The following is a 23,266-nucleotide window of genomic DNA, read 5'->3' on the forward strand; positions in this document are numbered from 1 at the left end:
ATATATATGTTGGCACTTATATTCCCATTAATTTTACAAATTATTTCTATACATTTTGATATTATCTGATCATAGATCCTATTAACAACTGAGTTTCCAAATTAGACATGCTGCTTTTGGAATACCTCTCTGATTCACCTTTGTGTCTAAGTTTTGCTATTTCTACCAAACAAAAAGATTTTGATTGCTAGGTGACAAATGTTATATTCCTGTTGTACCATTGTAATGTTAACACAGGTTTTTGCCCAGGTTTAATTCATTTCTCTGTAACAGCCTTTGGATTGACTTCACATTGCTTTGTACCCTTTCATCTTCGTATGTTCATCCAGATGATAGCAGAATATCCCAATTCTATTATTATATAACTTGTTCTGATGTTATTGAAAAATTTTGTAAGCGATTGAATCTCCTTACATCCAGTGACGTAGCGTTCGTAAAGGAGACAATACATTAGTGTAGTTATAACACTTTTCAAATCAAATAAGATGAAGGGGCATTAAAAATTGTACTATGCCCTGGCGTCAATGACCTTTCCTGAACTACTGATGATGACTGTAGGTGAAATATTCATGTCATGTTCTAATCTTTTTATAAGCATTCTTGTTATTGCTTTGCATCATATTCTCGGTGGCCTAACTCCATATACTCTTTATATAATTTCTTTAATTATTTTGTGTTTTCTAAGATCTTGAAATGAAAGGACACTTACAAAAAGATTGATCTTTATAGCAATCTCAGAGAAATACCGTCCACTGAATCCAGCGCATCGTTGGAAGTAGCAGAATCATGCATAAAGAATATGACATAAGTTCTCTAATCACTTATCCCCAATAGTTGCATTCAAATTAAACCAGAGGTAGTGTTTTCCCCAAAACTTTTTAATATGTTCCCTAATAAAAGTGTTATCCCCTTTGTTCTGCATGAAAGTCTTAAGCCTCGGGTAAGGCTGTGATTGCCACGAGTGCTCTAATTCCCGCACACGAGCGTAATATTCTTTATGGTACAAGGAAAACCGTATATGTATTTAGGGCGCCTGTTTGGCGCCGATTAAAACCAAAATTTCGGGCAGACTGCATATGAATTTACATAACAAAAGACGATCATGACGAATTTTATTTAAAATTTCATACGGATCTACACTTTAGAGGCTTAAATTGGGCATCAGATTTTATCCATGTAGTTCTTAACATTTTGTAATTATCGTATTCACTTGTATTCAGAAAAACAGACAGATAAACTTTATATGGATGGATTTCGTTCAAAATTTGATAGAAATTCACAAATATAGTGTAAAAACCATGCATCAAATTTTATTTGTCTAGCCCAAAGCGTTCTTGTTGTGTTCACAGATGAAGAGAGTCATTATCAGATACACATAATATCAAAAAGGTATTTTTCCGACTCAAGAAGTGTGAAAAGTTGAGATTTTTTAAATAGTTACAACAAACACTTTCTATTTGTATACTTCGTATACGAGAAAGTAAAAAAAAAAAAAAAGAAAAAAACCCTACTTTATATTATCTTGTTCTTTTAGTTAATTTAATACTCTATGTCTCTTCAGAGTTTTGATTAAATTATTTTTCCATTGATTCTTAATGTTGTTGTATTATTGCTTGAAAAACATGTAAACAAACCATCAAACCTGAAAAAATTATTATTTTTTTTTTCCTCCAAAAGGTTATTTCAGTTTTCACGACTAGAGTATACATATATAAAAATACTTTTTTGTCAGTACTTTTCAAAGTAAAAATATGATTTTCAATATCTCAGCTTGATTATCGATTCACAACGAGCTCCTTCAAAGTAAAAGAAACAGCAATTTTTTTATATATTTATTTTTAGTTATGTGGATTTCCTATTCCGAAACTATAAAAAGTTCCGTATTAAATTTAACATTTTCTTTTTATGATTTAAGGTTCGCTGGTGACATGCATAACCTATTGAATAGCGAAGATTGAATAGTAGCATTATCAGTGGTTTAGTAAATATTGATGACGCTTAGAGAACGATATTATTTTCCCCCTTTTCATGATATTTCATTTCAAAAAATGATATAAATGTACCGGTGCTTTGTTACGATGAGGACCAGGAGATGGTGGCGGAATTTCAGCTAAGCAGCTGTCAAGGGCCGTTAGTCTGAAAAGAGGCCGCAACCAGTCAGTAAAAAATTTTGTTTTCCTATTTGCCGATAAACAACTTTGTAAAAAAAAAAAAAAAAAAAAAAAATACAAATTCTATGAATGATAAAATATAAGAATATTATTGACATTTTATTAAGTATAATTAGTGAGATTCCGACATGTTTCATATTTTATAATCATTTTTGTTATAAGAATATTAATAAAATCGAATATCCGCTTCAATAATATTATATATCAACATGGATGCCGGGTAGTCTGGAGTTACAGTAGATAAATATGAACAAATAAATATTCATAGAGTTAATAAAGTAAAAAAAATATGAACGTAAAATAAATCATTAATTTGATAAAAATGTGTTGAAATATGAAACTAAATTGACAATCGAATTAAAAGAGAGGCCTTATAATATGCACGGCTTTGGATCGTAAAATATCCAAATCCGCCACGCTGGGGTATCAATATCCCCCTTGACCCCTGATTTGTGCTCCACGGGCATATCTTTGTACGCAAAAAGATCATGGACTAGAACCACTTGAATTTTTACCCAAAAACGTTTAATTAAACACCTTTTAATTTTAAATATCGTGTGAAGACTTCAGTAAAAGACTTTTAATGCTTTTGGAACAATTGTAATTCTCTTCCAATATAGCTACACCAATATTTTATTATATACAGGCTAACCGTTCTGGCGCCTCAGTAATTAGTTTTTTTTTTATTGTTAGAGATAGGCATATAAAAATCTAGTTGGAAAAATGTTTTAAATGGTATAAAGAATTATATTTTATGCTGTTTGAGTCCGTATATATACTGTTAAAAAATCGTGATACCTAAATTTGATAAAGTGTTCCCGTCCTGTTAATTGTTTAAAAAGATTTCATACTAATTCAATGGCCGCTTTGAAAAAGGCTCGCCAATGAACGGGCAACGTTTGTTCGAGATGACCGCGGATGCTGCCGAAATAATGAACTTGTGTTCGTCAACAGTGAGCGCAAATACAACTGATCGCACACCTTTTGAACATGGGATCTGATCAGCTCATTACCATAACCGGTTATTGGCTCATTGGGAGTGTCTGTCTGCATAGAAATTTTAAGATTGTTTCAGACACTCCGAATGATAGCCGGATTAGACCTTTTTTCCTCCGTTTTATTCTAGGTAAGACATTCTGAAGAGTCGGAGGTCCAGTAAATACTCTTATCACGAGATTTTTCTGTATAACCTAATCTAAAAATATGATGTGCAAATACTTGGAAACTGTAAATAATATATCTGTATATGTTGTAGTTAAACATTAAATCCATATTTTTATGTAGTTGAACGTATTCTATACCATATAACCATTCTATACCACCCATCATGAATCCATTAGAGCTATTAAGGCATATCTTTCTTATGGCGATGAAATTATAGTAAATTATCTTTTATTTAATTTCGAAGAACTCTACACCTTGCCAATAGAAAGAAGGCACTCCATGATATTCCATCCATTGATTTAGGCTTATCATTTATGCTCAGTCCATGCCAGTTTAACTGCTACTTCCTAGGGGATCGGAGTAATAGAATGCATTGCACACCTCTACCTATCAACATCCAAATGTAGTGAACACCGACCCAAGGAGCGATGAAAATCCACCACATCTATTATTCATTCTCAAATTCGCAAACCCTCCACGCTTTTGCGTCAAGAGGCGCGTATTTCTACAAAAAAGAGGTGAGAGGAAAGATAAAAGGAGGAGATGTTTACATTTCGCATCGAGATTAACTCTAATTATTTACGAAATTAGGAGGCGAAATAACACCTCACTTTTCTGCGTACCACCCCATAGTGAAGCACAGTCGTCGAAAAGTGCTAGTCTTGGGATTCTGAAACGAACGGTAAGCGTCTCTCAGACCTTTTGCTCTGAAAAAATAAATAGTTTGGACTGGTCCCAAATTTTCAATCCGCACCATGCTAATTATGAGCGGTTTTTCTTATTGACGATTGATGTTGCAGTATCTACATTCTATTGGCGTGGTGTCGAATTATCCTGAATGCGAGGCTTTATGTACTAGTGATATAGTTGGAAGAAAGAGGAAGTTGAGCGCTTGTTCCTTATTCCACTGTTAGGAAGCGAAAAGCGAAATTTGAGAAAATGCATTGAGCTCACTGTACAAAATATTTATGAATTCAATTTTATTTCTGTGATTTGTTATACAAGGAAAAAACGATGAGCATCAAAATTTTCTTTGGTTTCTTTTCTATAAATTAATTCAGACAAGCTATATGAACAACATTTTATTTTCTGTTAACAAATGTTAAGAACATTTCTTGCCACCAAAAGCAGATGCAGCTACCAACCGCTGTAGAATGTAGTTTCCTTTTCTTCGTTGCTTCCTGTCCTCTTTGTATTTTGATGGCCTTTCATGAATTTCCTGAAATATAAAAGTGTTCGAAACATTACTACTCGTTAATCTAAAAGGAAATACTTGTTCATCGATTAATTCTGATTTCTGATTTTTCTTAACGGCGAAAGACTTTTCGTATAATCTTTTTAACGAAAACAAGCATGTCCCAGATATGTGTTTTATTATTGTTTATAAAAGTCGTACTCGTAGCAAAATACTTAAGAACTCAGTTTTTACAGTAAAGGTAGAAAAATTCATAAGAAATTATTTCTTATTAAAGTTGAACAATAGGCGATTACAACTTGTAAATATCAGAGAATAAAATAAATGATTTTTGCATTTCTGGGTTATAGAATTATAATAGTTTTTTATAGTATAGTAATCGGATTTTTCTTTCATTGGTAAAAATCTTTTGGCATTACCACGTGTAAGAATTTTTGTGCACAGCCGTGATTAAATTTAATGCCAGTATTTTAGTGAAAGGCGTAGAAAGGTATAGAAAAAAAAAGAAAAAAGAAGCATAATTTATTTATATTCATTTATTTTTTTGAGATTGATTATAGTTTATTGATGTTTCTTCTCAATGCACTTTTCGGACGTTAAATTATAACTATTGTTAGCGAAGTTTTTCCATTTTTTAAAAAAAAAAATAGAATATATAAAAAATATCTAAACCGATATTTACATATTTTCTTACTCAGTCCCAGTGGATAAGTATAGACTATCATAACTATCTATATATCTATCGAAATCAAAATGAATAAATGAAAGTTATTTATCAATAATAAGAACGCATAGACATTTTTTAGATGTATTATAATTGTTGTATCTAGGAAGACTTGCAAATACAAAGCGTGAATCTTTCATTTTGATTCTAAAGAAAGAACATATATTACTTACATAATACAGGATGGGCCTTTACAAATGAACAGAGGTGGTTTAATGGAATTCGCCGTATTTTCATTTTCTCGGATAGAATCATATATTTTCCGCCCAATCAACATCTGTCCTGTAAAAAAAAAAAAAAAAGTCCATCTAGTTTTGGTATTTCAAAGAGCAAATAGCAAAAAGTAATTGCCTTCCTTCCCCCCCCCCCCCCCTCCCTAGTTTAATATTTCACTGTATCATTTCAGAGCACTGACAACAATAGAAGATCGGTAATTGAAATGAAAATATTAAAGCATAGGAAAAAAAGCATTTATGTTGTTGTTTTTTTTGCATCTAAAGCAATCTGGTAGAGTGAAGCTAGATTTTCATATTGCCAATATAACACATATCTGCACAGATCTACCATAGCATGGATGGAAATTAAATTTATAATATTTTGTAGTACGATGTCATTATTATATTTATCCAAATGTCAGATATCTAAAGCCATTATATGCATAATGTCATTTCAGAAATACATCAAGTTTCTGTCTTTCCTCGATAGACTCAATTCGCGAGACCTCGCAGTCATATGACAAAGTAACTGATCAAGTTATATAACATCTGTAGTCGCTGACAACTCGAACTGATGGCACAGAGGAAAATAGCAACATATCATTATACCTTAAATTGTCATGAATATGATTCAAGCATTTAAAATAATTGATGTATTTAAACATAATTCTCTTTTAAACGCTAGTTATCGATATTATTTGTGGCGAAATTTTGCATTTAAAACGAAATTTTTTTATTTCATACAGATCTTTCAGCTAACCTAAGACACGTAGGACTATGAACGGCATCATTTACAAATAATGCGGTGATTAGTAGCTTTAGAAGTTTTTTTTTTTCTTTTTTTTTTTCTTTTTCCATGCTGCAATAAGAACAATAGATTCCAAAATTAATCTGGCGTTGTATATTCTTTGTATATCACTAGAGCATGAATTAACTCTACGATGAAGTCATGCTTTAATCGAGCGATTTTGCAGTCAAATCTCTAAAACTTTATCAAACCGATTCCTTTACATTTTTTGATAAAATGTTGAAAACTTGTTAACTCACACTTCATCTTAATTTTCTTTTATCTTTTTTTCATTCTAATCTCTTCGATATCTTTATGAGAATTTTCATTTTTTAGGGTATTTTTTTTAGCCTTTTCTTCTACACGTTAGAAGATAATATCGATCACAAATACTTTTCATATTACATTTAAGATTTATATCAATCAATAGAATTATGGTAATCGATGATGATATGAAGTCTTATAATACACATTACGTTTCATAGATATATTTTTAATTTATCCATTTAAAATTATTTTAATATCATATAATTAATGTTGAACTGATAATTTGGTGAGAATAAGATAAATAATAATTTTCTCGTACTTAGATTGCATTCTAAATTATTATCCTCTTGAAGTTGACACATGAATTTCTTTTCACCGTTTACTAGTTTTGTACCTGTAAAAAATAAAACAACATGTTTAATCATAACTGGGTAAGCACAAAAAATGTAATAATAATTTGTTTGTTTGTCCTGCTAGTGTGTCTCGCAACTGTAAAAGAAAATGATAGATAAAGAAAAAAAATTCCCTCCTATGGTTAAAAAAAAGTATTATTATTGTAAACAATAGCTTTTTTATACTAAAAAAATGTTAAAATATATCCAGTTCATATATGCAACTATAAAAGAGATTGGTTGTGGACGGCTTCTCAAAAATAATTTGACATCTGATTAAAAAAAATGTAATATAACTGTAAAGAATAATTTTTCTATACTAAAATTGTTGAGATAATTCGATAAAGTTCACTAAAAATGACTCATCAAATGATGATGGTTCAGATTTCTCATTTAGCACGCCCAAATTAAAAACTCTTGCATCATAAAATCACCTCTTATTGTGGCATAAATTAATGTTTATATTCCAGAGATGCGGAACCATAAAAAATATGGCGTCAATTATTCATTATTTCCTTCCCTAATGTCCTCAAAATGAAGAGTTTCTCAGTTGCACTAATCTCAAATTGAATATACGTGATTATTTATTTAGTTACTTATTTATTTAGTCACTATTGAAAAATAAAATATATATTTGATATAGTTTTAATTTAATTCGATGCATTATTTTCTAAGAAAGTTGGAGCAATATTAAGCAAAAAGCCTTGATTTTCTTTTAAATTCCTATTTTGGTTCCATCTTTTTTTCTTTTGTGCATTGAATTTATTATTGACTTTTGAGTCAAAGAGAATTTTAACTGTTCTTATGCTGTCCTTAACTTGGATTAAAATAAATACACTTTTGTCCATAAATTAAGGATAATTCAGAGTCACTCGGAAATCGAACTGTAAAATACATATATCACCCGTAAAATGATTACACACATCTTCAAAAATCGTATTCAAATTGCAGGAAGCCACCAGATGACACCGATAGTACGTCACAATGACGAGAGTGTAAGAGAGTGATGTATAAGGAATACAGGCAAAGAAGTAAAATTGTTCGCAAGCGCTTTATAAGCCTTTCAGTGCAATAATCGTATAGTTATGACACAAAGGACGCATTTGGATGATTTTTTTACGCGGTAGAATTATCAGCAGTCTGGAATGTGGGTGTACCCAGCTGGAAGTATCCGGGGAACTTAGAATCGCCCAGAGTGCCATCTCCAGGCTTTGGCAACGATTCCAAGATAATGGTAATGTGAGTAGACAGTACAGGTCGCCCCAGAGTTACAACGCCGAATGAGGACCGGTATTTGGCAGTTACTGCCAAAAGAAACAGACGGAGCATAGCATCAGACCTGTCTCGTCAGCTCTCTTCAGTCGCTGGTATAGTTCGTCAACAGATTGTGTGATGTTTTCCAACGAGTCCAGGTTTAGCTTGCAGTCTGATTCTCTCTAGACTTTCATATGTAGAACCGTTACCACCAAGAGAACATCATTGAACGACACCGTTACGGTGGTGCAAGATTACTTGTTTGGGGAGGAATTATTCTGGGTTCTAGAACTGACCTGCATGTTCATATTGGAACCATGACAGGCCAAATCTATCGGGACGTCATTCTGGAACAACATGTACGTTTGTTTCGGGGCGCCATGGGCGCAGAATTCATGTTTATGGATGACAACGTCCGTCCTCACCATGCAAACATCGGAAACGAATGCTTTCGATCAGAGGATATCACCCGTATGGACTGGCCAGCATTCTCACCGGACTTGAATCCAGTTGAGCATATGTGGGCCATGCTTGACCGACGAGTTGCAGTCCGTCAACCACTTTCTACATGTCTACCGGAACTTTGGAGAGCATTGCTTGATGAGTTGTATAATATTCCCCAAAATCAAATCGATAATTTGATACTCAGCATGCTTAGGCGTTGTATGGACTGTATTGCATCATCTGGGAGACATATTATATATTAACCATCATACCAACCATGTAATATTTGTTTTTGTAAATATTTCTTTTTTAGTAATTTGCTCCAGGGAGCAAAAAATCGCAATTTTTATTAATGATAACAAACATATAGCATCTTTTTTGCTCTTTACCTTTTGTTTAATAAATAGGCTTTACAAGTAAGTCACATTTGTTTTGCTTCTGACTCTTTCATTTCCTGAATTTGCATTATCCTTAATTTATAGACATGAGTGTATCTCAATAAAGGTGTAATTTGTGTAAAATTAGTTTAGCTGTATTAACGTTCCGTTTTAAAGGGACCATTTTGGGATGGATCTTGTAATTCTGAGCTGCGGTCAGACAATGGGGATGACGGCATCTTCTCTATTCATGTTTCCATTTCGCGTCAGCAGGCGGACGTTTGGCCCCATCGCATTTGACGCGCATAAAGCTTGTTTCACACTGAGATTATTCATTATAGTCGAAGCCTGGAGTCCTCTGTTTCAAGATCATCGGGGTTGTCACTGCTTGAGAAGATTTTTTATTTTACTTTTAGTTCCTTGGATACTACAGCTAAAAAGATGCCTTTTATTAAAAAAAAAAAAAAAAAAATGGAAAATACTTAAAAAAAGTACTTTCAGAAAGAATTTATAGAACATGGGCAGTACATTACATTGTTCAATGGGCTGGAAAACGAATTTAAAATCAATCAATTTTAGATAAATCTCCAGCAAATACGGTTGAGAATTTAAAACAACACAAAACTCATTAAAACTCATTAAACAACTGTCTGAAGGACAAAGCGGTTATTGAAGCTTGTTTATCAACAACACCAAATACAGGTGCCTGTCCTAAATTATTTTTTTAATCAAGCTCAAAAAAGCAAAGAATACTATAATACTATACAAGAATACTATAATTTAAAGAATTCAGCCTAAATAAAGTTATCTCCACAAATTTATCTTAGGACAGGCACCCGAGTTAACCTCAGAAAAGAGATGTTGCGAATATGATGGGATGATCTTTCTGATTTCGTCAGAATAATGACAGAACTACTTTCTGAAATAAAAATTCAAGATATTGTTCCTTAGTTAAAAAAATGTCGTTGTTGGAACAAAATAAATTTATTTTGCGCATCTGTATGAATGAAATAATCATAATGTCGAAAGTGCGGCAGTTGCATTTAAATGGGCTGTGAAGGAAGTAATTTCTTAAGAAATATCTCAGAAAAAAAAGTAAATTGAATAATGAGGCTCTGAAAATATTGAAAAGTGAAAATGTCGGCACTCATCAAGGTCACGATGTTATTTTTAATGACCACGTTGCATGCGACCCTGAATTTACATTCATTGAGGATTCAGACTTTTTAGAAAGCACTAGACTTCAAAGATCATGCTTTCTAAAGATGTAATACTTTAATACTATAGATGTGAATCTCCTATAAATAGTGTTTTTAACTATTACTAACTTATTTTGCAGCGTAAAATTGTAAAAATTCCATTAAATTAATTTTTTTTCTTGCACTCTGATATTCATAACAAACTTTACTTGAATTTGAAACTTGTACTTGAACTTTTAATTTTAAAGTATTTCTTCAGTTTTTAAAATTTATCTCTACCAAAATAACATACTCATTACATTAATTTATTTTTTAATATATTTTTAAGATTTCTAAAAAATTTTTAGTATCAGCATAGATACTTAAATCAAATAAATTTTTGAACGAATTATAAATTGTTATTCTGCTGGAAATCGAAATACAATTTTTTACTAAGTCATAAGAAATTTTAACTTTTCTTCTCTTTACATCCTTTCCCTTGTAATAATCGACTTTCACACTGCTTCTAAGGCGATCTTGATTATAAAAAAGGAACTAAGTAGTTTCAGAAACAACAGTTTGATACGATTCAAATTTAATTTTTAATTTTGTCTGAAAATAACTGTTTTCTTATTCAGGTATAAGTAAGATATGGACGATAAACTTAATATTTGTAGATACAAATTTTCGAAAAAAAAATATTCAAACAGTAAATTAAAAAAAAGGTATCTAAAAGGAAACTGTGGCGAAAAATAATAAGTATTTCAACATACATTTTTAATTTCTTTTGCAAATAGAAAACGTTTCAGAGTCCCAAATTTTTATGTTGTTAATATGATATTCACTCCTCAGAATTCATTCAGAGGCATGAAGAGAGAAAGAATCTCAAATAAATAGTTTAAATTTTATTTATGATTCATATTTTCATCGAAAGAAATAGCAAGTTACTTTATTATCCATACACACTGTATGGATAATAAAGTAACTCTCTCTGTATCAATAATATAACTTCTCTGGGATCAAATTATAAACATTTTAACACATATTTTTAATTTGTTTTTCAAATAGAGAACACTTCAGCATGTTAAATTTTTATCTTGTTAATATGATGCCCGCTTTGTAAACTTCTTCCAACTTTATGAAATGGAAAACCGCTTCAAATACTTACTGCTAAATTTTATTTAAGATTCATATTTCTTTAGAAGGAAAGCAACAAGTTAAAACCATCTCTTTCAAAAATTTAAATTGACTTTATATGGAAAAATCCGAAGCATTAAAATTAATTTGAACAATTACTATGAAATTTTCAGTATATGTCTTATAATTTAATATCCGTCAAAAATATTGTCTATTATTTGGCTAATTTTGAGCGCCCCGATATATATATGATTAAAATAAAAAGTTTAATGAAATATTAATTTAAGAAAAATGAAATAAAGGTTTCAACTGTTTTGGTTATAAAAAGTAAAAAGTCAAAAATTAGAGTAAATAATCAGTGAAAATAGCATGGCTGGTTGTGGAGAATCAGTCAATTTAGTCGACCTAACGCCTTCTTATATATCCTAATTAGCTTCAACTACTTCATTAAGATTTAAAATATGCATCCAAATCAAGCAGAGAGGATTATTGGAAAACCTTTTATTTGAAAAATAATCTTGAAGGATTATTTTCAGTAATTGAAATTTCTCATTCTCAATTCACTGTGTTAAAGAATCGTCATTTGAAAATCTTTGGAATAAAATTGGTTGAAAATTTTTTCGGAAGTTCTAAAATCGAATCCATCTTACCGTTTTATTTTACTAATAATTGCCACTGTTTTGTTTCTCTTTTCTCTAATTGGATGACACTTTCCATTTCGGGAATGTATTATCCTACAAATTGAACTAAAGACCCATGGAATGCTTGATATATTTGTGGATTAAATGTAAAGTTTATATCGAATTATAACGTCTTAGAATGATTTAATGTTAGCTCTAAGGATAAAAAGCGATAATTCTATGCACTATATGTGACAGGTGGGTGCGACGGGTAACGGGTTGTTACAGATTAATAAGAAGTTTCTGATTCTATAAGGAGAAAATGATTTATTAATCCGAGTTAATAAAAGTGTTTGAAGAAGAGCTTCATTATAGGAATTATTTTAATACATCAATTTTTAAATCAAAATGCATGAAATTATACTTATTCTCATAAATTTAGGGTTTAGATTCATCTGCACAGACGAAATTTGAGTTATGGAATTACTTGCAAAACAATGCACAAATTTAATCGATGTTATCATTAAAAAAATGTCAATTTCTGTTGTTCGTTCCTGTTTTTTAGCATGTTGTAGTAAACAAACAAACAAACAAACAAAAAATACTTTCTGATATCTTTTTTCCCAATTACAATAGCTATTCTATCAGTAAAGGAGTTAAGGAACCTCAATTAAGTACACGAACACTATGAATGAGCCTCGTCCACTCCGAGGATATTCTGAAGGTAATGAATGATCAGATCACCACGAATTGCAAAATAGGCGTTGAAAACTATGAAAAGAAAAATCATACAAAGCTTCTCATATGTGGATCACTCACAACGAAGTACTTTTCACCATCGGTGATGGGACTTTCTGGCTTCTTTCCTCATATTTGAGGAAAGACTTCATACTTACAGTTTCTCTTTTTCATACTTGAGGTACCCCCCCCCCCCTACCAGCGCGAACATATATGAATAACAGAAAAATCAGAGGAGATAGGAAAAAATATTAGATTAATGATGACACAAAATCTGGGAGTCGGAATAGACGTTTCATTGGATAAGTGGATGCAAAACTTTAAGTTCAAAATAAAGCTTTAATATATTTCTTAATAGGACAGGGATTATTTCCTTATTGCTTTAGTAATTCTTTCTAATTCACCAATCTGTAGAAAAATAGGGGAAGATAGGCCCATTTGAAAAATTTTCATCTTAATAAACTCGGGGACAACCTTAAAAGAGAATGGTTTAAAAAGTTACTTTTTATTAAATGTGCGATTTTTAAAATTCTGGAGGTTTTTAAAATCAGAGATCTATGTATAACAGACTTTCCCAGTGACTGTCACACAATTATTTTTCTTTTCTTTTCTAAATTCTACTACAAGCTTCATTCACATATATGTAGACACTATTGTGTGCATCGCTTTTCTCTCATTTCTGTTGAGTGAAATTGCATATATATTATTCACCGGCACTAAGAAGAAGGCGACTAAAAACTAATCATCAACGGATATATAAGCGAGTTTATATTGATAAATTAAAAGACCTTAATACAGTTGTTGTTATTGCAACCCTGTTATTTCTTTGAAACTTGTTCTAGGCTTCATAATTAACTCCCTCTCAACAAATGCATTCATCTGCCTGAATTAGAAGGTCAGTCACATTTTTCTAAAAACCGAGGTATACATAAGAATATATATTTATTTATTACATTATCTAAATATTTTGATAAATTTATTTACACTTGTTACGAATGTTTTTCTTAAAACCAAGATGGATGCAGTGTGAAATTTCAAAATTTTCCTTCCCTCCAATTCGTGCTCGACAAAAACAGAATTTAATAAAAATGTAGACATAAGTAAAAAAAAATGACCATCAGTTTCAAATTCATCCCTATATATAACTCAGGAAATCAGTTAACATTTTAGGAAATTTCTATTTTATAACTTTTTAACTATTCCCTTAAATCAGATTTTTAATTACTCTGTCAAATTTGAAAGAAATATTTAGACTAGATATATCTAAGAATAAAAGAATGTCTAGAAAAAAATTTTCAACAAAAATAGAAAATTTTGATAGATAAAAGTATAGAAAATGCTAAATTTCAAAAATCAAAGTAATAAAATTAATTTTTCCGAGATAAAAATTAATGATAGTCGATAATTATTTTACTAGGAATTTAAGTGTGAGAAAATTCTATCTTTATTAACGAAATTATCGGTAAAATTCATTAGTTATTTAAATAAAATATGTCGCATCTCTTCTTTTCATGTGTTTCATAAAAATGTAGCACATATATATAATATGTTTAAAAATCCTTTCTATGAGAAGATATGTTATATCTCTTCCATGAGAATTATACCAAAAGATATGTTTATCCCCAGTTTAAATAATCCATACAAGCGCAGCTGAATTGCAGTTTCTCAGTAAACCAATAATCAACGAAATATGCAACGAGCAGCTGTCAGCAACAAACAAACTCCCATTCCATCTGTCAAATGTTTACCTTTTATTTTACAACACAGTGACAGGAATACATTTGAAAAGTATTTATCTTCTCCTTCAAAACACAGTTCACTTAATTTTTTTTTTTTTTTACTTCTCTTTTCTGCATTTTGGTTAAATATTGAAGAATTTTGCGTTTGAGTATTACATTCACTATATTTGGGGCGCTACTACATGCATGTATTGATTTTTGAATACTTTAAATTAAGCTTTATAACTTACTAACTTATTTTATTCTTAGTATCTTATACGACTCACAAAATCGTTCGTTATTCAGAAATTATTGTACGATTTCAAAATTTTTAACCTTTCTTGTCATTGTTTGTTTGCAATTGAGCTGTTTCGTATAAATTGTTTTTGAGGTAAAAAAGAGAAAATTTTCTAGTTAAAATCTAGCTTCTTTAATCATAACTGCGTCCAGAATTTAACTTTTTAGTAGCTTGCTTTAGTGCCATTTCAGCAATTTACCCCATGCAAAACTAAGCAAAATTAAATTGCAGCAAATCTTTGAATTCTCTTTCTCAACAGTGAGTAGAGAAAAAGAGATAATGTTCGTGGAAATTTGCCTTTGGGCAAAAGTTTTTTAAATGCAAAGAAGGAAATAGCATTTAATTTAGGTTTCTTTTACACCACATGCATAGTTTCTACATGGAGATACAATACGAAATTTGTAAAAAAAAATTAATTCCATTTACATTAAATTATTTTGACCAATTATTTAGTTTAATTCAGTAGACTCAGTAACAACAGTAATTTACTGTCATAATTACACTTTAAAAGTCTAAAACTACGTTTCTTAGGTGGATTCGAATTCAATTTCAAGAATACATTAGTTAGGATTTCTATAAATCTTTAAGTTTATAAATTCACAAGTTTGGATAATCTCTCTTCTTTTTAAACAAAAAGACAACTTTCTTACGGAAGCAAATTTCCTGAAATTTATTAAAGGTAATATCGTTTTCAATAAGTGCAATTGACGTTTCACAAAGCAAGATGTTTCATTGTCGACGATTTCACACTCTTATAATATCATGCAGAAAGCGGTTAAAATATATTTAAAATTAATGACGAAATTATCTGTCACAAAAATAACTACATTTGCTGTAGATTGGAGAAATAACTGAGTTAATTTTTGTCTTATTTTATTATTAACTTTTGTTTTAACATTCTGATTGAAGTGACACAGCTGACTGTTTTCACGAATACGAGATTACAACAAAAAATTGTTTTAAAGACATCTCTCCAAGCCGAATATCGTATATTCGGCTTAGCTCTGCGATATATGTTGAAATATTTTGAAGTTTCAAGGCCTCAAATTACGAGGCAAAAATCTCTGACGCTTGTGCGAAAAATCGCCACTGAGAAACACACTGAAATGCTAGGAAATGGAGCTGGTATAGCAAGAAAAAGAACGCTGTAAATGGAAACAAAAGCATATTTCGCGACAGCTTGAAACGTAACCGAGCTTATTTGGTTCATACGATATTGTTCTTGTGAAAGTCAAATGCTCTATAGTCAAGATATCTTAATTTGGTAGTGCGAAATACTTCAAGATGTAGCAATCATCCTACATAACAACCAATGAAATAGTTTTGATCTTTACATATTTGAAAAGCAAATTATATAGCTGAATAGAATGTAATTTTAAGTCATCAATATTATATGAAATAAAAATCTACATTTCAGAAACAAAATAATATATTTTTCAGTAACTCTGAGATGCTCAGAAACATTTATAAAATCTTTTATTACGTGATATGATAGCTCACTTTTTTTTACATACTGTCTCTATTATGAACCCTTTTGAATGGTTTTTACTGATCTCTTTCACCTTTAATTCGAACTTATGATCACGGTTCATAGTCACTAAAATATAATAAGACGTCAAATTCTCTAAAAGAAGGTCTTAGATAGAAGAATTGTTTCTTCTAGGGTTTGACGGTTTTCAAACCCGGTTTTAAAAAACCGGTTTTTTAAAGTAAATTTGTCACATTCGAAAACCGGTTTTTAAATTAAGAAAACCGGTTTTAAGAATTCATACTATTATGTAAAAATTAATTTTGAACTTATTTGATTTGCTATTCATTCTATGCAATGGGCAGCAAACACATTTTTTCAACATTGCACGTCAATTTATGTTTTTCATGAACATCCCTTTTCACTTTTTTTTTTCTAGGTGAAACAAAAGTTTGATAAAGTTCATCTCTTGATTCTCGTCGGATATTTTGTCTATCAGTATGAAGTCGGTGCTAATAGAAACGTCAGCAATTTGACTGGCTCGTTTCGAGGAACGTGTGAAAGGAATAAATAATTCCCCGTTTTCTGCTTCTTGATCACAGTATTTAATGATATATAAAATTTTCTCCGTACCACACTTGAAAGCTTTTTTACACCACTTGAACTAGCCATATCAATACGAAATATTTAGTTAAAATAAAATGCTGTCAGAAATGACATAACACTCACATACACGTGAAAAAAAAATACATCTAAAAAAGTATCTAATGCGAGAAATCCAAGGTCAAATGTGCTCATCGTTCCGCGTCTCACCCCTTAATGAAATGGAATTGTCGAAATGTGGTCTCAGAATCCGAACCGTCTCGAGTCACGACAGGTTTTCTTAATATTGCGAAGGTGAAAACTGGAAACAAAAGTATAAAGTTGTTATATTTGGTAAAAATAACGTAAGTATTAAGTATGTTTAATTTTTATGTTTATATTTTCTATTTTACATTTTAAAATTTAAATTTTATTATATAAATTTCTTCTATCAAAAATTAGTGTAAAATAAGAAGTTCTGGCTTCTGTTTAATGGAATTTAAAATAAAACACAGGGTGTTAAAATATTCCATATTTTCTTTCGCAACGTTTTAACATAAATTATGTCTTTAGCAAGCATCGGAATTAGATTTAGAAGTGTTTTTTTTTTTTTTTTTCAAAATTCCTAGAAAATGTGTAGATTAGATTATTTTAAATTGCATTAATATTAATAGTTAAAATAATAAAATTGTAAAATAAACATCAAAAATATTTATTCAATAACTTTAATTTCATTTTTAGATAAAAATGAGTAAGTCGGAAGTTTGGGATAGTTTCAAAAAGTTCAGGATAGACAAGGCTATCTGAAATCATTGTAATAAAATGTTGAGCTGCAAATGATCATCTACGAGCAATCTACGTAATCATTTGAAAGCAGTTCATAAAATAATTGTCGGAAATAATATAATTGTTTAGTTTCTTGAAGACCCTGAAGAAAAACTTACAAATCCAAAGACACTGAAAGCTGAATTTTCATTATTTGAACAAACGAATAAAAGAACAAAAAACTTAGATTTGTAATTTGATGCCAAACCCAGTAACTAGTGAACGAGTATTTCCAATTTTAGGCAATATTGTGTCCAAAATAAGAACGAGACTTAGCCACCGTTCAGTGGATATTTTATGTTTTTTAAAATCCTATTTTCTTAGGAGAAATCAAAATTAGTGAAAATAATATAAATATTATTTGAAATTTTTGTTTGAGTTTTCGTTATTTTGTGTAAGTAATATGTATATGTACTCTTTAATTTTGTTTTTTATATTTTGACTTTGATTTGATTTCGTTTTTTGTTATTTTACATAAATTAAAATAAAATAGAATAGGGAAAAATATTTTCTTTTTCCCTATTCAATTTTTTTGACAAAAATTCGAAAATTGGTTAAAACCGGGTTTTTTTTTTGAAATATCGAATTCGAAAACCGGTGTTTCAAAAAGTCGGTTTTTGTATAAACCCTAGTTTCTTCCATAACATTTTTACAATGTTGAATCTCATGTTACATAAGAAACATTTATAAGAATTTATAGTGATTTGGGAGGAATTGAGTTATGATTGTTCTTTTTACATGATCTGTTTTCATTTTAAAAGTTTGGTAGACATGATTTCTCTTTTGGTATAAAAACCGAAATAAGTTACAAAAATTTCAATAAGTGCTTATTAGTTTAAAAATATTTGATTAAAAAAATCGACTTTTTTGGTTAATTTAACAATTTTTTTAAGTAAAATTTCCTTGCATATAGGCCCAAGTAATATCACTTTAAGACGGTACAGTTTATATTCACGACAAAGTAAGTTGGATGCTTTGATACATTTGTTACAAACTAGCTTGAAGGTGGGTTGAAACTTAAAATAGAATATAATTCACCTAATATTTGCAAGCACTATTTTTCAAGATTTTACAAATTACTAATAAATTAGAATTGATTGTAAAAAGATGATTCTAGAAAGCAAGAATGTGGATTTAAAGAAATTTGACTATAAAAATGGATATCGTATATTCACAATTTCAGATTTGTTATTCTGATTTCTAAGGTTTATATTCTTTTTAAAAATAAATAAATACATAAAAAGTAAACATTTTACAGATTTAAACAGATTTAATAAAATAGAAAAATTACATTTTTTTCTATACAAATAAAAATTGGAGAATCTATTTCTCAAATGTATCAAATTTCAAAATTTTATTTTCCTGTTATTCCTACACAAATCGAATGATTGAAAATGAATTAGGTATTCTACAATTTCATGGTATTCAAAAACAAATAATTTGAATTAGGCGAAACCTGAGAAACAGCAGAATTCATCCGATAATTAAAGGTACTATTTTTCAAAATTTTGCAAATCATTAATAATTTGAAACTGACTGTAAAAATATAATACTGGTAGGTGCGAGTATTGACTTAAACAAATTGAATATAATAATCAAAACAGTATTTTATGTTTCTGATATGTTATTCTAATTTTTAAGTTTGGGAAAATAAGTTAATAAATAAAATAATATTTTACAGATTTAAGTAAATTTAAGAGCATGGGAAAGAAATACCTCAGCAATTTCCAATATAAAAAAAGATTACAAGATTGAATTCACAAATCTATCAAACTTCAAAATGATCTTTTCCCTCAACTCTTGAACAAAGTGAACGATTAAAAATAATATACTATTCTACAATTTCAGGTTTGTTACACTGATTTCTAAGCATGAGAAAACAAATTATTAAATAAAATTAAGAACATAGTAAAAACAAGATACTGCAATTTTTTTCCAATAGAAATAAAAATCACCGAACAGATTTCTGAAATCAAATGAAACTTTAAAGTTATCTTTTCCTACTACTCTTAAGGTGAACTACCCCTACTACTCCTATACAAGTGAACAATTAAGCACTGGATATTTAAGTTCAAAGTAGTAACCAATTGAGTAATTAAAAGTCTAAAGGAATATTTTTTGATTGCCTTTAAAGAAGAATTCAAAATCTCAGCATGCTAATTAGCTTAGCTTAAAATCCTCGAATTTACTTGAATGAAATCCACTTACAGAGGTAATTGACTGCCTTATCTTTAATCTCTTGTTTACTTAAATTGTAAATGCGAAATTAAATGCCGGAAAATTGATTATTAGATATTTTTTTTTGTTACCCTATAAAAAAAGGCAGTTAAAGACAATTTGATTTATACAAATATTTTTTTTGTTACCCTATCAAGAAATGAGGCAATCAAAGAATTAAGAAAGAAATTATTTTTTTTCAGAAATTTTCTTTTTCTATTTTAATGATTGGAGAATAAACCTGGCATTCAACAATTCTACGATTAATATATAAATAAATTACAATATGCTTAATCTGCCTTTTTATCTGCTTAAAATAAAGAAAGTTTTTTTTATAGAAATTTCAGATGTTCTTCGCCTTATATGAATATGCCATCCTTACCTATGCATGGATTAATGTAAGAAAAATACAATTTAAAAATGGAATTTATCCCTGCCGATCCATCTGCTTTTAAGAATACAGTAACTCAAATATGCAGCGAGCTAAATGAATGAAATCTGGTATTGTAGATTTATATCACATTTTGGGCGAAATCCGTTAATGGGAGGGGGTCTAAACATCTGTTCGTTCGTGTTCACATGATTACAACAACTAAATAATTCAAAAATACAGATGATGAAATTTAACAAATGATTTTATCATCAGAATTGTTGAAGTTGTCAAATTTTCGTATAAATATATCAAAGAGTAACCACTGTCAGTCTGCATATTCACATATAAGTGAATGCCATAAATCAAATACGCAGCAGCTTAGATGCATGAAATTTGGTATGATCTTCAACGTTACGTGCATGTTGCGCGTGGCTCATTTGCGCGCTCAGGCGCTCCCTTTGTGATATGCTTCGAAGATAAAAGGTGAAACCAACGGAACTGTTCATCGTACTGTTTAAGTATACTAGAAAATCGAGGGGAGAAAAGTTCTCCTAGTTGCTCGAGCGGCCTCCTTTTAACCATTGTTTTAATTTCAAATATAAAATATGAGTTAATGCGTTTTCATTGACTATTATTGAAATATTAAATGTGTTAATTCAGTCGTTTGGTAGTAAACTCGGTTATAGCGATGGTTGTCGCAATCTGTTTGTTTCGCTCTTAATTTCAAATAAAAACCGCGGTTGGATAAATTTGCTTATGATTGAAGAAAATCTTATTCTTTTTTGAAAATATCTTCAATGTTTTTTATAACATGGGGAAGAATTACATCGGGAAAAATCCACTTCGTTATTCATACTTTACCTTCAGTTTTTTGTTCAAATGTTCAGAATCCTCAATAAAATTACCTCGATATTTTGCACATGCATTTTGAAATACTCTAAAATTATGACAGTGCGTAAGCCATATTTCAAAATTACTTTTAAGTGCTTTTTAGCGAAGAGAAATATTAAGGAGGCATCTATTACGCAAATGATACTCCGTGTGTAAGTACCTTTTATATCACGTTTTCAATGCTCTTATTTTTTAGTTCTTTCGTTCGAAATATAAAAACTGCTATCATATTCTTCTAAACTTTTAGAAAGGAACTTAATTTAAATGCTTAGTTTATATAAATCTGTAAATGATGTTCTAATTGGGAATATTATCAACTAAACTTGGTTAGTAACACAACATTTTCTTGGGCCATAGTAAGTATATTTATTTACCTCCTAATTCATTCTGTCGATGGTGAAGCTTTTTTACAACCTCTGATTAGAGCTGTTATCTTTTATTTACTTTAGGAAACGTAAAAATAAGCAATAAAGGTTTGGACCAGATATTGTAGTTTCAATAATAAAAGTAATTAGCTATTAATAATAATTATTATTTTGAAATAGCAATGTTGTAACACCTAACGATAAAAAGGAAATTGTCATAAATTCTCTCAAAAATTTGGATGAAGCAAAAAAAAAAAAAAAAATGTGTTTAGAATTTTCATTTTTTTTTAAATATACCAATTAAAATTCATAGTTTCCTATTGAATCTGATTTCAGAAAAATATCTGAAAGAATGAAGGATTTTAATATGAATTTTCTTTTTAGATCATTAACTTGTAATAATAAAGTTTCATGGATTGAAATATTTTGACTTCCCTGGGATTTTTTGCATTTAAAAAACCGATCTTTTTTTAAAATGTTATTTATTTTATTATAGTATTAATTGATGCATATATTCCATAGAAATTTAAATGAATGTTTCACACCTTTTCTTACTATAATCTCTAAATTACTACATAATAATTACATATCTATCAAAACTCTTTAGAAAAATCTGGTATATTTTATCGAATAAGCATTAATAACTTCTTTCGTGTTCGAATTTTAACTAAAAATAATGGATGCTCTGATTTTAGCTATAAAGTGAAACGAATTTCGGCTAATAAGAACTATGAAGTGATAATATAAGAAATATGAAGTGATAAGGCTAAATAATGCAATTAAAATGATAAAATATCTTTTTTTATTATGGCATAACTCTTGAAGAAATAAATTTTCCTTAACAACCATGAAAGTTGCATTAATATCTTGTTTTAATTTTAATTATGGAAATAATTATTATTTTCAATAAGCTTCATCAACTATTTAAGAAAATCTGTGAAAAAATCTGATTAAAGCTGCACTATTGCAAGAATAATTTAAGCAAATGATTAAACATTACTCTTGTTATACAGATGTAAAATAATGCTACTTAGAATATATATAATTTTTTTTAAATTAAAAGTTCACAACACTTTAAACATAGATACTTTCTACATCACTAACAGAGACAGAATATAAAAACACATATTCAGTAATTAAGAAGTAAATAAACGAGTAAGTACAGAAAAACTTTAACTTCAACATATATATATATATATATATATATATCATAAAAACATCAAATAATGAATGCATCATAACCTTACAATCCATTCGTGATATTTATCCCCTAAATTATTTTATTGAAGACTATTGCCATTTTAAAAAGAGAATACTGATTATCTGCCACTGTTTGTATAATTACAAAGTTTTGAACATTTTTCTAGGATGTCTTTTTTCTTTATTTCGATAGAGCGTAATTTTTTTTTTCTTTAAAATTTTCAAAAACCATTTCAGCTGAAAGAGAGCTTTTTTATTGATTTCAGAGTATTTCATATTGGTGCGAAAAATAAGAATCAAAATTTACCTGAGGAAGCAATCAGGATAGCCAGGAGGCTGCTTAGGACAACCACAACGGTCCACATCATTGCTTGAATGACTGAAAAGGTGTATCAAAGCGCTTCAAAAGAGAACGACGCGAGCGCACCCACTGAATTCAACCGAAAACTCATTAAATACAAAATTCAATCACTCCCATTATTCGCAGAATTGAAAAAAAATTAATTTACAATGTGCGAATATAAGTGGATAAACTACACAGAGAAGATATGCAGTTGAAATGACAGATGGTAATAAAATGAAATTTCTAAAACTATTTTATACAATTTCTTTTTTTATAACGGTATACAGTAATAAATCTGTGTCTTTCCAAATTAGCACGTGCTC

General features: G+C 29.6%; 1 protein-coding gene across 1 annotated transcript; it reads right to left on the bottom strand.

Moving 5' to 3' along the window:
• Positions 1–4,402: 4,402 nt before the first annotated feature.
• Positions 4,403–23,000, bottom strand: LOC129961006 (uncharacterized). The gene is made up of 4 exons (XM_056074797.1): positions 22,908–23,000; positions 6,843–6,917; positions 5,428–5,536; positions 4,403–4,554 (listed from the first exon to the last, which is right to left on the bottom strand). The coding sequence occupies exons 1-4, from the start codon at positions 22,966–22,968 to the stop codon at positions 4,473–4,475; spliced, it is 327 nt and encodes a 108-aa protein (XP_055930772.1). The 5' UTR covers positions 22,969–23,000; the 3' UTR covers positions 4,403–4,472.
• Positions 23,001–23,266: the final 266 nt, after the last annotated feature.

This window comes from Argiope bruennichi, chromosome X2, assembly GCF_947563725.1.
Source record: "Argiope bruennichi chromosome X2, qqArgBrue1.1, whole genome shotgun sequence".
In the NCBI taxonomy this organism is placed as follows: domain Eukaryota; kingdom Metazoa; phylum Arthropoda; class Arachnida; order Araneae; family Araneidae; genus Argiope; species Argiope bruennichi.